This window comes from Anastrepha obliqua, chromosome 2, assembly GCF_027943255.1.
Source record: "Anastrepha obliqua isolate idAnaObli1 chromosome 2, idAnaObli1_1.0, whole genome shotgun sequence".
Taxonomy (NCBI): Eukaryota; Metazoa; Arthropoda; class Insecta; order Diptera; family Tephritidae; genus Anastrepha; species Anastrepha obliqua.
Window position 1 is genome coordinate 51,894,565 of NC_072893.1, and position 16,228 is coordinate 51,910,792.

The 16,228-nt window shown below is 37.6% G+C and overlaps 1 protein-coding gene across 1 annotated transcript in view; it reads right to left on the reverse strand.

Moving 5' to 3' along the window:
- Positions 1–10,965: 10,965 nt before the first annotated feature.
- The window catches only part of LOC129239648 (putative exonuclease GOR), a 93,133-nt gene continuing 87,870 nt past the window's right edge, over positions 10,966–16,228 (reverse strand). The window contains exon 3 of the mRNA XM_054875313.1: positions 10,966–13,988. Within this exon, the coding sequence (XP_054731288.1) occupies positions 12,175–13,988 (1,814 nt within the window). The 3' untranslated portion in view covers positions 10,966–12,174. The remainder of the gene's footprint in view (positions 13,989–16,228) is intronic.

Sequence of the window (16,228 nt, forward strand, 5' to 3'; positions counted from 1 at the left end):
ATCAAGTAAAAAGTAGAATTCAGCTAACATCGAACAAAATTGATTACTTTTTGGCGTTGAAGGCAATAAACCTTCTGCCTTTTTCAGACTTACACTACTTACCATGTGATCCATGACCAGTTGACGGTTGATAGCGCATAAGTTGTCTGCATTTTAGTTAAGTGATAATTGTGCACAGCCTTAGTGTCGGCGACTAAAGTGTTTGCTCATACTCACAAAAGCTATTTGGATACATACAAACAAACATTCACGTGCTTACCAGCAGTTGCAGCAATCAATTTCAATTCGACTTAATTTAGATGGCTATAAAAATAAGTTTGAAGGTCTTTTTTATTATATCAGCAATGCCAAACAGAGTAGCCACTCCGTGCATAGATTCACTTTACGCTAAGAACAAAAAAAAAAAGCAAAAAAAATAGGTATCTACTCTTATATTTAAACGGCAGGTAAATAGACGACGACAGCGCACTTCCTAGTTTAGCTTTCAGCTCGGCATCAAAATCAAAGGAAATGTTTTTAATTTGTTTTAATTTTTATCTATTTATTTTTATTTGCACTTACTTAAATTTATTTGTTTTTCAATTTATTCCATTGCTGTTTTTCATTCATTTTTATTTTTTTTTGTCTTTTCCGCATGTTTAAGTGGTCATCTCTTGGCCTCCTAACACATTGGCTTCGTGATAGCTCCAGCCCCGGTGATTTGATGTTGCCATTTGTTTTCATTTTCTTGCCTGGTGTTCCCCAAGGTAGTGTCCTAGTGTCCCTGTTCTGAACCCTATACCCTCAAACAGTTGTACTCGTCCTTAGTTCGGTCCAGGTTAGAATACGTGGTATTCGTTTGGAGACCGTTTCATGCAGTCTATATTAATAGATTAGAGTCTGTTCAGAGAGCTTTTGTGCATTTTGCGCTCGATGAAATTCGTCGATCCTACTCCGTCTTATCGGTATCGTTGCTTATTAATAAATCTAATGTCCTTAGAGTCTGGGCTTGTTCTGTTGTCGATGTGTTTTGTCGTCGATATTTGGGCGGGCTCCATAGATTGTCCGTATCTGCTCAATAAAATTAATTTTAATGTTGCCTCACGCATTTTCCGTTGTAATGAAAAATAAGTAAAACTGTACGAAAATCGTACAAAGTTCACAAAAGAAGTTAATATTTTGCCATATCTGCTTATGCCGCTTATTTACGCGCCTTGATGTTGTTTAAAAAAAAAATCGGTTGTCTATAAAATCGGTTTACTGACGATAGTTGAACGTGACAACGTCATAAGAAAATACTGATGGAATTGTTGCATTTTTCAAAAGAAAATTTTAATTCTATTTTTATTTGTTTGATAGATATTTTGTATGGATATAGAGAAGGAGGTAAATGAAAATTAGAAAAATTTTTCATAAAATTCTTCGTTCAGAGAATCATTTTAAATTTACAAAATACTTGAATAAAATTTTTTGTTTCAATTTCTACTCGAATGCTAAAATTTAATTTTTATTTTATTATTTTATAATAATACATTTTGTATTCACATTATTTTTTTCAGAAATTAAACTGAAGTTGAGAACATTGTTCCCTTTGACGGCTGGCTGGTCGAACCTGTCATTTCAGACATGTTGTTATGATATGTGGAAGATTTAGCATTTATGTTTTAGTTTTTTGAAATCATAGCTACGCTCGACAATTATTTCAATCGAATAGTAAAGCCATTGATTTTTTACTCATCGTGAAATAGTTATGTTAACTTATTGTTGTATAGTTTTGTCAATTATAGCATAACCTAAAATCGCTGCACCAGCGGACCGATGCTATTTATTTAGTAAATGATGAAAGCACGAATATTCGACAATATATCACCGATCATATATTTAATATCGAAAGAATCATTACCTTTATCGCCGCAATTATCGTTGCTATAAACAATTGACACCACATTCACTTTTCACTGCCCTTCATACTTAACGAAAACGTGTTAATTTATACATTATTATTTTAGATGAATCAGTGGGAAATTGTTTAGTATCGAAATATCGCAAAAATGGGCACTGATTCCTTATTGGGTGAAATTGAGGCGCTTTGAATTAGTCTAGTATTATTGTATAGCAGCTGTCCAGACGCATCGCTCACTCAATTAGGAGAGAGATAGCTGTCGAACATTGCCGAACGCGGAGACCGATTGTGCCTCTTTCTCGCACCTTCCGCGCTCTCGCTTGCACTTCAAGACTTAAATGGAACGCCTCAGAGCAAGGTAATGCCGCATGAGTTTTTTGGTGCGTGCAGCCGGCTCCATCGAATTATAAGGCGTTGTCAGGTCAAAAATGAAAAAATGTAGATTCTTTAAAGTTCATTATTTTTATTCAAAATGCGGCCCTTATCAATTATATGTGCAAAATGACATCATATGAATTTCCACCACGAGCGCGTCTACAGGCCGCCATACGAAAATTAAAATTTTCAAGAACTCGCTCAGACATTACCCCATTAAGTTCAGCAATAGCAATCCGAATGTTGTGTTTCAGCTCTGGATGCGTTGTTGGCTTATTCACATAGGCTATAATTTTCGAAAAACCCCACAAAAGTAGTATATTGGAGTTAGAGCGCATGATCTAGGTGGCCAGTTTATGGCACCAATACTGAAATTAATCGGTCCAGAAACTTAGGTCGCAATAATGCAAGGTTTTTCCGTGTTGTGTGACTTGTGGCGCCATCCCGTTGAAAATGAAGCTCTTCTTCATTTACTATATTTCTTCAAGCTCAGACTACAAGAAATCTTCAATTAGTTGTCTACAGCGATGCCCATTGACAGTAGAAGCTTTTTCAATTTCAGCTTTGAAGAAAAACGAGCCAATTATTTCAACAGCCCAAAAGCTACACCAAAGAGTATATTTTAGTGGATGTAATAATTTTGCTGATTTTACTCGAGAGTTTTCCTCTCCCCAGAGCGGGCAAAATAAGTTTCATCACTACAGGTTATTTTGCGTGAAAAACAAAGTTCATGTTAAAAGAGCGAATTCACGAAATTTGTGAGTTGTTAATTTGAATTTGTAAGAATGTAAAACGTCTTATGTAAATCCGCCAAGCAGTCTTGCATGAATGACAATGCGGACCAATAGAAAAAAAGCGAAATTTTGTATAAAAAACTTTTAGCTAAAATCAGTATAGCGCATATTTAATGCAAATTATTGTTGTTGCCATTAGCTTATTTACTTTATTTGGCTCAATATTTGCGAAATATTTCCTCTATTTTGCAGGTATTGGTGATTATTTTTTTAACAATTTATTTTGGTGTTTATATTTATCTTTAGCGAACTGTGCTAATTGCTTGATGCGATAAACGTAATGATCATGCGCTTTCGACGAGCTTCGCAATTGAATTTATCAATATTTAGGTGTGACATGGCAAGTAGACTAGAACAGTGAGAATTCCGTTTATGACCATCATAAATATTATTGTACGTGCGCTGGCGTGATTTTAAGGTACTATGGCATATAAAAACTACGGAAATTTTTACAAAACTTATTTTCAGCTGGAACTTAGCTTCAGTTAGAAGCTCTATTAAGTTTCATAAACATCCGAAGTTATAGAATTAACTTTAAAAAGAAAAACAACTGATTTTTACTTACACAGCAAATTTGCTGACATGAAATGTTTTGCCTTTGTAGTGTTTTCTGTGTTTTTTATTCACTCGATTTCTTACGAAAAATAAAAATTTGTATGCTAAAAAAAAGTAAGAGTAATTATGTCCCTTGAAATTCTACTCCAAATACAAAGCTCCCACGGCAATTGGTTCTACATTACCGGAAAGACTTGGATTGATATTCGGCCAAGGGCTGCCACTCCAGCAGCATTCCCCGTAATTGTATTGCTATTATTTGCTAGCTCGCCTCCTGGGAGCGCAAGGTTAGGCTAGGTTAGCCTGGTTGACATTAAGCCACACATAGACCTTTTGGTTCCTAACGATACCAGACAGTGGGACTCCCAGGCATTTTAAACGCGTTTTTAATAATGCCGAACAAACGCACAGAAGGTGTTCTAAAGTTTCGTCAACATCCTCTCTACATTTCCTGCATTTGTCCGCGTTAGCAATTCCTACCTTGTACGCATGTGCAGCCAATAGATTATGACCTGTCAGCCTATCTATGATAGTTCTGCAGACGTTTCGCGAGAGCGTAAGTACGAATTGAGTCAGTTTTTTGTCGTAAGTTCTACACATAACTTTTGGTGTTTTGCATGTGGTCAAATTAGTCCACCTAGCTTCAACTCGCTTTTTATGTAGTCGTCCATTTCGTTGTATTCTGTATTTAGCGGTTTTAGTATGTCGTTCTCTTGTTCAAATGGTAGTCTAACAGCACTTTTTGCTATTTCATCTACTATTTCGTTCCTCATAATGCGGATTTCCTCACAGCAAAAGCTTCCTCTTAGGAAAATACTGCTGTGGTCTGGCAGCTTGATATGCTGCCTAATCCCTAGTTTTGATCAGTAAATGCCCGTTCCCACTCCGTTTAAAGCTTTAGAGCCGTATGTGTAGACGTGAAAAGTCCTGTGGCCAGGTTTCATGCCTTTGTGCCATCCCTCCTCTTCAATTGTGTCGGCCAAAATCGCGTAAACGGTTATCGCGCCAATAAAGAGGAAGAAGAAACAGTAGTAGTATAAACCTATAAGTGATGTATTCGTAACAATTATTCCTCTTGTAAATGGTACTAAACTGGGTTTCATTGGAATAATGGCGTTCGACATAACTAAAGTCATTTCGTTTAATATGTATATAAATTTTATTTTCATTTTCGGAGTGAAATTCGTAACGGTCAATAATAGCTGTCCTTTCGATAGTTAAACACAATCGATAAGTCCGATTTTGAGGTAATTTCTCAGAAAAAAATAAAAATATATAATAATAATCAGTTTTTTGGGTTGCGAAAGGAATTTTGTTTGTGGGTTACCTGCAAACTGGTAAAACAATAAATTCTGAATATTATTGTAACCTTTGAGACCAGCTGAAGGAAAACTTCGTGAAAAAGGACCCAGATTGCAAAAAACAAAATTGTTTGAAGCTTAGACCTGCTAGTGCCAGAATTGACTAATGGGACTGGAAACTTTTCAACACGCCCTCGTCTGCTACATAAGAGCGTGATCACTGTTAAATAATATTTAACAACAATTGATTTTTCGAAAATTCCCAAATTTATTGATAATTTGGTCGTCAATACTCAATGCAAATACCTCAGAAGCAAGTCCAATCTCCTGCATTGTCAATTATGGCCTGGCACCGTCTGAGCATACTTTCCACTAGTTTTTCTGCATATTCCACCGGAAAAGACCTCCAAATTTTCCGAATTTGCCTAGAAAGTTGATCTAAATTACATGGCTTGCGTCTGCAAAACTGCATTTTTATCAGAGCCCACACATTTTCTATGCGATTTGCATCCGGTGACTGAGATGGCCAATCTAAAGTGACAACTCCGTTTTGCGCCTTCCACTCGCTACACGCTCGAAGGATCCAGCTTTCATTTTTCTTAGTATACCAATGGTTAGCAGATGGTAACAAAGCCTTTTCATATATTTTATTCATTTTTTCGGCATTTAAATTCTCGGTAAATAAGAACAAAGTACCGGAACTTCTGTTTGAGAAGCACCCCCAAACATGGATCTTGGCGGGGTGTTTAACAGTCCGTTGAAGCATCCTACTGGTGGAGGTTGCCCGGGCGTGTTTGATGCTCGGAAATGCTCAGAAGGAGGGTTCATCAGAAAAAATTACGTTGCTCCATTCGCGGTCCAAGTTTTCCTTCGCCCATTCCACTCGTTTTTCAACGTGTTTTGCACTCAACATTGGTTTTTCCAAAGTACTGCCATATTTCAGTTTATTGGCAAGTAAGTGCCTGCGAATCGTTCCGTAAGATATGTCAACAACACCTTTTGCTTTCAATTTCACAGCAGCTCCACGTAAAGTCTAAGTTGGATCTTTCGAGAACAATGCGAGAATCTTTTTTTCGTCTTTTTTTGAGACTTTACTTGCACTTCCGCGACCAGGAAAATCATCAACGTAACCGACCTTTTTATAGCGATTTCTGCACTTGCTAACGAGCTGCTTCGACTTTCCCATATATTTTGCAGCAGCAGTTTGCGTTAATTTGGGTCCTTTTTCATGCAAACAAAGCGAGAATTGCCTCAAAGCGAGAGGCGTAAACAGAACTCATTTCGAAAAACCACTCAATTGAAGACTAAATTCGACAGACAGCTAACTTTTTACAAAAAGCATGAAGGACTGAGGTGCTCTCTATGTCATAGAAAAAGAAACTAGACGCTATAATTTTTATCTACATACGTGTAACAGTGACCACACTCTTATGTAACAGACTGTATTTGCATGATTCCACCTAATACAGGGCTGTCCATGTACGACGGACCCATCTGGCAACCCTGTATCTTTTGACAGAGACGTCAGATCGCTTAATGACATACCGCGTTGGAAGCGTCAGTCCAAGCAGATTTTTACCATGGAACAGAACACGCCACGCGAGCGCTCCCAAATTGTTGAAATTTACATTCAACAAAAGAAGTCAAAAGAAGAAGAAGAAGAAGAAGAACAAAATCATCATGTCCGATGAGGCTCATTTCTTATTGAATGGGACGGTAAACAAGCAAAATTGCCGTATTTACGCCACTGAAAATTCTCACGAAATTCAAGAGGTACCGCTTTACGACGAAAAAGTCACTGTTTAGTGCGGCGTTGGTGCGAAAACGATTATTGGACCGTTTTTCTTCGAAAATGAAGATGGTCAAGTGTGATTGTGATGCCAATCATTCGTCGAAAGCGTATGAGGCAGTTCTGGTTTCAACAAGACGGCGCTCCACCACACACAGCTCGCACCACAATCGATTTTTTGAAGAAATTGTTTCCTCGTCGTTTGATGTCGAAAAATGGCGATTTTGACTGGCCACCGTGTTCGCTCGATTTAACGCCACCTGACTTCTTCTTGTGGGGATATTTAAAATCAAAGGTTTATATTAATAAGCCAAAGACCATAGGAGAGCTCAAGAGCAACATCCGTGAGAAAATAGCCGCTATTCCAGCCGAAATGTTAGCTAAAACTATGGAAAATGCTGCAAAAGGGGCACAATACGCCGTACAGTCTCAAGGCGGCCATTTGAGAGATATCATATTCAAAAAGTGATGTCAACAAATCTACTTGAACCAAATAAAATGATTATTATCGTCAACATCAAAAAAATTGTGTTTTTCTTTGATTTAAAAAAAAAAACACATGGGTCCGTCGAATATGGGCAACCCAGTATTACGCATATCTCTCTATTTATCCATACTTACACTTGGCCGTTGCTTATGCACTCCTACCAAAGTTTGATATACTTGAATAAAAAGAACGTTTTGTTTTTGTTTGAAATTATCGTAAACAATAAATCAACATTTATTTTTCCAACCATAAAACGTCTCAACAAAAGTGTTGATAGACATTTCATGTTCGTTAAGTTATGTTTTTTTTTTGTTTTGTATTTATATACATACATATGCTTGTACATATGTATACATATATATTTTTTTTAAGGCTAATTTTGCTAATAAATCGATTTGTTGTATATTTTGTTGCTGTTTTCTGATATTTTTTTGCTTTTTCCTGCAAAATTTTGTTTTACTATACAAATGCGTACGAAGTCGGGTCGGTTAAAAAAAGGAATTACAAGAAAACCAATTACTCAGCTGCTCTTCTTTTGATCTCGCTTTCGTTTTCGTTTTCTTAAAAAAGTTTAAAACTAATTTTGTTTTGTATATATTTTTGTATGTACATTTTTTTAAACTAGGAACCTCAATTTTTACAATGGGTTTTGTTCTGCAGTGACTTATGTGCTTGTTTTTGCTTTTGGTTTCTCATTCTCCTTACTTCGCATGACAACTATGTACAGCCAGCGCAACAGCGGATTTACAAAATATTTTTCTTTACAATTCGTATTTTTTTGTTTAACTAAACAGCATCGTTAAATGAGCTGCTGTTGCCAAATTTAATAGCCAGTTGTAGTTCGCCTTTGAGTAAAAATGTAAACATTTTTATAAAATATTTATCGCAATAATGCTAAAAAAAATACAGCATTTTCTTGTTTGGTTTTTACAAAATGATATCTTTTTCTTTATTTTATCGTGGTAAACTTATAACTAATTAGAATTACAAAGATACTAAATTAGACTTGCATGAAATGGTGGGAGGTCAACAACTGGGTTGGCCACCTTACAAACAAATTTTTTAAAATTAATTTTTTTTGTGCTTTTAGGTATATTTTTAGTTTTTTGGGCATTTCTTGTGCCATCTTGTTTAGTTTTGGATTTTTGATTTTTGTTTTTTTCTTGTCGTTTTGTGTTTTTTGTTTTAAATTTGTTTCTAATCGTAATTGGTGAATGATAATTTCATAAATAAATAATAAAATAAAGTTTATGAAAGCTTACAAAAAAAAAATAAAAAAATGAAAAAAATCGTATGCATTTAAACAATGTTAAAAATCAATATTAACAATGTAAAATTTAAGCTACATTCGTTAGGTAGCTTGCACATGTGTACGTGTATGTATGTATGTGTCTAGTCTATCTAAGTAAAAAAAGATACTATGAGATGCAAATACATAAAATAATATTCGTATGTTTCCTTCAATGAATGCTGTTGCAGATCGATTACTTGTACGTTTGTATGCGGTAAATAGTAAATATGTATGTGCGGATATGCAAATGAAATTTCTATTCACAACAAATGTAAATTGGCAAAACTGGAGTGAAATTTTACAAAAATTTTACACAATTTTGTTTTTCTAAATTAAACTGTTTTTTTTTTGTTTTTTGTTTAACAAATTTACTTTTCTTCTAAAAACGTTTACTTTGACATAAATTTGTTTTATTTCGCTTTTGTCTATTTTTTTGTGTTGTTTAGGAACAAGCAGGATACAAAGAAGAAGGTAGTTTCACTTAAAGGCATTAGCAGCCACGTTAGCCATTTGACTTTTGCTGGCCCCCTGACATCTTCAACGAAATATAGCAAAATGATTGAAAATTGTAATTAAATTTTTCTCTTCTTCAACTGCCTGCAATTCAATTCAAACTCAATTTTATAAAAAAAAAAAACCGAAAAAATGAGTTGCGCATTGTCAAGCTGCAAAAATACTCGTACAGGAGAGCAATGTAAGAAAGCCGGTATACGCTTTTATTTTTAATTTTCCACACTTCGCTTTGTTAGGCAAAAACGGCTAGAAGCCTGCGACTTGATGCAGGAAAACCTTGTGAAATTTTTTTTTGTTTTTTTTTAATTGGCGCATACACCCTTTTTGGGTGTTTGGCGGAGCTCCTCCTCCTATTTATGGCGTGCGTCTGGATGCAGTTTCACAAATGGAGGGACCTACAGTTTCAAGCCGACTCCGAACGGCAGATATTTTTATGAGTAGCTTATTCATGGCAGCGCTACACTCGGAACTTTGCCATTGCCTGCCGAGGGGCGACCGCTATTAGAAAAATGTTTTTCTTTAATTTGGTCCTTCACCGAGATACGAAGCTACGTTCTCTCTGTGAATTCCGAATGGTAGTCACGCACCAACCCATTCGGCTACGGCGGCCGCCTTGTGAAATGCGCTCTAAAATTGGTGCACTCAACATTTTACCAGCGTAGAGATAAGATCTAAGCTGCAATTAACGGTGCCGTAACCATAAACATAGCCGCAGCATTAGAGCATTTAAAAATTAGTCATGTGACGTAACCATAAACAGCTGATATTGGAGTCGCTTTGCATTGCAGTGTCATAAAAACACAAATAATTTTCCACTAAGTCAGTTCTCGTCGTTCATTTCTAATATTTAAATATCAAAACAAATGTGAATCATTGCACAGCTGCTTACAATTACGCGCAAAAACCAAAACTCAATAGTTGCATACGGCTGCGGCTACCGCTACGGCTACGCTGCTATGGTGCTATGGTGCTGCTGCAGCTATAATCGTTTACAGTGATGTCCATGTTTGATCAGTACCGCTGATCGCTATGGTTACGGTTATGGCTAAGGTACCGCACCAATAATCGCAGCTTTGCGCAGCATAAAACATTTAATTAATGCAAAAAATACGCGTCCTTATATTTCAGATATGTTTGAATATTTCAACTCAATCTTCATTTAAACAGTGAGCAGTTAACTGCAAGCACAAATTTGTTGCAAAATTTATTGTACTACTCAAATGCAGCTTTAAACGAAAAACTTGTAAAACATTTTTTTTTTTTGCTCATGGGGAGGCCACTTTTTCACATTCGGTGTTTAAATTACTATAAACTCAAACTAGCCGAATGGGTTGGTGTGTGACTGCCACTTGGAAGTGCACGAACACGAAACACCAAGCAATAGAAAAAATTTGTTTTGCATTAGCGGCCGCTCCATGGCAAGCAAAAGCAAACATCCAAGCGTATGTTTGCCATGAAAAAGCTTCTCATAAAACCATCTTCATCTTCCGAATGGCAGGAAACGGCATACAATTGTAGGTTCTTCCATTTTCTAAAAGACGCACACCACAAATTGCAGCAGGAGCTCGGCCAAGCAGCAAATAAAGAGTGAAAAAGCCAATTATGTGGAGTTTTGGAGAAAAAACAATCCATTATTTTCTCGGTAGTTGACTGTAGTGGCATTTCATTGACTAATTGACAATTTCAAGTTTACGGTCGTGGCATTTCAAACTAAAAAAATTTGTTTTTGTTCCATTCAGTTGTGAGTTACACCCGGTCAACAGTGGAAGTCAACAAAGCTGAAATTCACTACATTTTACAGTTTTTTTTTCATAAAGGCGAAAATGCGAAAATCCAAGCCAGGCCGCTGAAAGTGTGAATGCTGTTTATGGTGCCGATACTGTGACAGCTGATGACGTGCAATTTTGGTTTCGCCGATTCCGCTCTGGCATTTTTGAAAGTAAGAAAATATTGATAAAATCACAGAAATAATCGAAAAATTTTTAGGGATTTCTTCTTCCCCAAAAAGGAGCAAAGCTAAATATGAAAATAGGAAGTTGAGAAAAATTACAGCTTTATGCGTTGGTTGAATTGAATTGTTTATTAAATAAAATCATAATCACAACTATGTTAACATAACATACATACAGATGTTTCGATTTCGGATTATCCTTAAGCGTAAGTACATACATATGTACATATATGCGTTTATTTCCTTGTAATGGGCAGTACATTTAAATTTTGTGCATGTATTGGCGATACATACATATACATACATATCCTGTACTACTACATTCATGGATTCGTCTGAGAAGACTAATAAAAATGAAATTTATGTAATTACGCTAAAGAAATTCCCAACTCGCAACACCATCATTTATTTTTAAGATAGTAATAATGTGGCAACGCTGTTGGTAATATATATGAAACTTCAAAAATTACTGCATCTGTCAAAAACTTGTAAGTGAAACTACTTTCTTTGTTATATCATGGCAATAAAAATTTCATATTCGTTTAGTTTAGTTTAGTTTTTTTTTGGTTTCCCTCCTGTTTCGTTTGAATTTACGAGGGTGAAAATTGGAAAAAAATGAGAACAGCGTGCGCTAGTGCAAAAAATCACAGCAATTAATCAGTTCATAGTATTTTCTAAAAAAAATTCCGCTCCATTTTTGTTTGAATGTCAGCAGCAGCTTTTCAATAATCCGAGATTGCTTTCTGTCGCTACAACGGCTTTTGCTACTTTCTTCTGGTACGGTTTCACATTAGTTTTTGGAGGCACCCGCACTGCGCCATACCGCGCGTCATGCAAACGAACGCTGAGCTGGAAAGTGCAATAATTTTCCCACGCTCAGGCGGCAAATGCGGGCCAGCTGCCACACAAGCAAGTTTTCTTAACTTTAAACTTGTCGTAATATATAAATATATACATACATACATATGCATATGTATATGTATATGTTGTAGCTAATTAGTAAAAAATTAAGCAGTACTTGTAGAAAATTACCACACACACTCACACATAGATACAATAATGTGTCGTATGTGTATTGTAAAAACAATAGAGCACACAGCGAGGTCCACATGCGCTCACAGCCACACTCATCATCACTCATTCACTCACGCCACGCCACACCACACCACCAGTTACACCCAATACGCACTGAGGCTCACACATAGTGTTGGTCTCGCTCAGCGACCCGCCTGTTGCTCAATACGCTGTCGGCCGTAAAGTGTCTTTACGCACTTTCCACATCATAAGCTCTAGACACGCCATTGAGTCCTCGAAACTATTGTGCCCGGCATCACTGCATTGGATGTCGCGATGAAGATATGACTTCGTCAGGTTCTTTAGCGCGCGACGGTACGGGAAGCCGCTTGGATGCGGGAATGTGATCGACGTATCAATGATATTTTTATGCACTATTCGCAGCACACGCAAATCATTATCCAGAGCGTGGCCTATTACGATGGTTTCGGCATCGATAAATTCGAGCAGATCTTTCTGCACCTCTTCCAGCGTCTTTACGTCATTACTCGAGATGTCTTTTTCGGTGATTCCCGAGAAACGCGTATTGTAGTCCACCACAGGTTTATCGGGCCGCACGAAATGCTCGTAAACTAATTGGCCATCATAGCCAACCATCGTCACCTTGGTCACTTCAAGTCCACGCCCTGTAAACGACATCTCCGTGTCTAGAGCATACACTTTGGGCGTAATACTTTTATAGCTGCTGCGCAGGCGTGTTTGCACAAAATTCTTGTAAGGGCCATTAATGCCCACCACAGCGCCGGTCCACACATGCAGGTGGTTGTGTGAACAACCTTCCGTCTCCTTGGTGCCCCCACAACAGGTGTACTGTGAGGCGTAGCCATTGCCGACATAGTTGAAATGGAGTTTACCCCAGTGGAACGTGCAGCTCTCGTGAGTGAGGTATTCGCCCGATTCGGTTACGTGAAATGTGCGCATACAGCGCACGCATTGCTTCTCCAATGACTGGTCGTATTGGGAGAAAATTTGAAATTGCCCATTTGGTGTGAAGCAAACGGTGGTAGTCGCTGGTTCGTCCTCACCTGCTTCGCTCGAATCCGAATCCAAGGAGGGCGGAGTAGAATTGGCAGATCCTTGGCCGGAATCCGACGAATTGTCGCCGACCGTCGATTGTGTTTCGATGTTGTTGGTGGTGGCAGTGGTTGTAGAGTCGCTGCTGCTGCTGCTAGTAGTACGGCTTATTTCCAATCCATCAACGATATTAACTACGGACGTCGTATGAGATGAGTGCGCTGCTGATGGACGGGGGAAGCACTTTTGTACTTCAATACACCCTTCGTGGATCGCGCTCTCGACTGGATAGCCATAGATGCGTAACAAATTGGGATCTATGACGTAGCGTTGCAAATGTTGCACAAACTCTCCCTCCGACATATTCAGTTTGGTGTGCTGCTGCACTCGCGGCACGAATGCGCGTGCAACTCTGCGCAAATTTTCCACGTTACGCTTACTTGCGGTGGGCGAGGCAGTGGGCGAACAGTTCGCCGAATTGGTGGGTGAACTCGAAACAGATGACGTTTCCGACGACGTGGATGCAGCTTTGCCAGACTTCGCATTGGTGCTACCACCAGTGTTGCTGCACGCCGTGTGTGTGTTTGCCGCTTTCAGTGCAGCTGTTTTTCGCAGATTTAAGTTAGCCGTCTTCGATGGCTGTTGCTGCTGCTGTTGTTGCTGCTGGTTTTGACATTGTGCTTGCTGCTGTCCGGGACGCCGGTTTTCCTTGCTATCCTCGTTGCCATTTATAGGAATGATGCGGACTAGGTTTTGCTCGCTGTGACGCTTGCGGTGATGCTGCTGGCGATTTCTACGCCCCGTCTCTTTACCAGCCTTTTTGTCCGGCTGCGAGATAACCGAGTAGACGGTGCTCAAGTCCTCATTACTCGAGCTTGAAACAAGATCATCGCTGGCTGCAACACCGCTGCTTGAGGTGCTGCTACGATGTGCTGGGTTGTGGCGTGCCGCCAAAATATTGTCTGAAAAGAAATTGAGAAAAGAATATATAATTAGTTGAAGTTTGTGAAGAGACGATGTGCAAAAGGCATGGAAGGTAGTGGAACAATTTGACGCCCTAAGACCATAAAAACTAGAATCAATTAGTAAAACGAAAAGCATATTGCGCACGACCTTGTAGGTAGGCGCATGTATATCGTTTGGTAAACTCATCACGCTGGAGGTGTATCTGGTTTTACAAGCATTAACGCCTTGGATGATTACTAGCTACCGAAGAATCCACACACTAATCTCTAACACGTGTTCCCCTTTACCCACGTCCCCTCCCTCCCCCTTTTTGATCAACGCTTTGCGCTAGAATAAATCATAAAGCGCTGACAAAAACGAAAATACTTAAGCCGAGCAGTGGTAAAAATTTGTCCGCCGACGTACATACAAAATATGACAGCTGCAGTTGTTGCCGCCGTAAATATTATTTTTGTGTGTGATTTAAATTTGTTCACCAAGTAAACAGGCAATCCGCCAATTTAACTTGGCAAATGTTTATTTGCATAAATTTACTATAAAAATAAATAAAATATTTTCATGCTTTTTCTTTGTTCAATACAATTTTGCAAAGCTATCTATGTGTGTGTGTGTGTGTAGGTATGCTATAGGCCACAGCCATAGCTGTTTACTTTTAACAAAACAACTTCTTTGATTTGCGCAGTTTTTACATTTAGAACAAGCTGATTTGTTTTTGTTGTGTGTTTTTTGTTTTTTTTTTTGTTCAAAATTTAGTAATTAAAACATCTTCAGCTACGGCTGAAAATAACTTAAATGTAACTACGAGTAAAAGTGCTGAGTCGTTTTACGTTGTTTTGCCAAAAGCCCAGTCCATAGATGTTCGAGTGCACACACACATACATACATACAATTGTGTCAGTTCCTTATGAAGTCACTTAACGATTTTGGGTGTAAGCTGCTGTCATTGTTAATTATTTTGATTGCATTTAAGACAAAAATTTGCTAAATATAGAAAGAGCATTTCGATTTCCTGCCAAAGCCAGCTCTGGTGGTGGTTTTGCTTGAAAAATGTTAATGGTGATCAATAAATTATTGCGCCCATAGAAATGGTGTGGAATAAAATTCAATTGATTTCAATTTTAAGAGCAGGGTTGCCACATGTATTTAAAAATTAATATCTTCAGAACAAAATTTGGTTGATCGATCAATAGGCTAAACTAAGCTGATCAAGAAGGAAGTTTTAATCTATAAAATAATTTCTAATAGGGTTGCCACATATGTGATATAGGCAAAATAAATTTTGATACATGCGCTAATATCTTTTGATACGCTCCAGCGTTCCCTTGGAATTGTGTACTGTTGTAATACTGTAAATTCCATGAATAGGGTTGCCAAACTTTTCCGGTTTAATTTAACAGTTGAAAAAACGAATTGTTTTCTGGCAAAAGTAAGGTTAAGTCGCTGTTTTGTTTGAAAAGTTAAAACGCTAATGAGAATTAAAACAAGAAACCGGGTTCAATTTAGAGCAGGGTGGCCATATACAAACAATATATTTAAAAAATACATATAAAACAAAACCTTGATTGGCAAATGTTAAAACTGTCTATCGAAAGCAAACATGCTTTAAGCTATGAGCCAAATATGTGGCATTCACCAAATTTTTTGTCAATTTTTATTCTACATTTTTTTTTATTTTTTCAAGAACTAAATAATATTATATTTTTTGTTATCTAATGGTTGTTGGGAAAATCGACACATTAAATTGGTACTAAACATCGAAATATAACACACTTAGTTGCGAATAGTTCCTTACTTCCACCTACATTTGCACCCTCAAATACCAGCATTCACGCCCGTGCCTACTTAATCATTCCGTGCATACAATTGCTTGTCTACGCAAATTTCATTTTCTTTTGTTAACTCTGAAACGTACCCATCACTTGTAACGAAGTGTTTTTGTTTTTGCTTTTTTTATTGCTTCCTAAAATGTATGCTTTCCACACATATAATCAGCAAAAGCACGGATGTGTGAAGAAATTTTTATTTCCTCATTTAAAATTGTATGTATACTTATGTGTGTGAATTGAGTGTAGCGCGGCGTTACAGGCAGGGCGTATACGCAACCTCAACAAGTGGGATAAAAACAAATCCGAATTTCGAGCACACAATCAACACAGACATGTGTACATACATGCATATTTACATACTATTTACATGTAGGTGTGAAATAAAATTCATTAGAGCGTGCTTTTGTTGC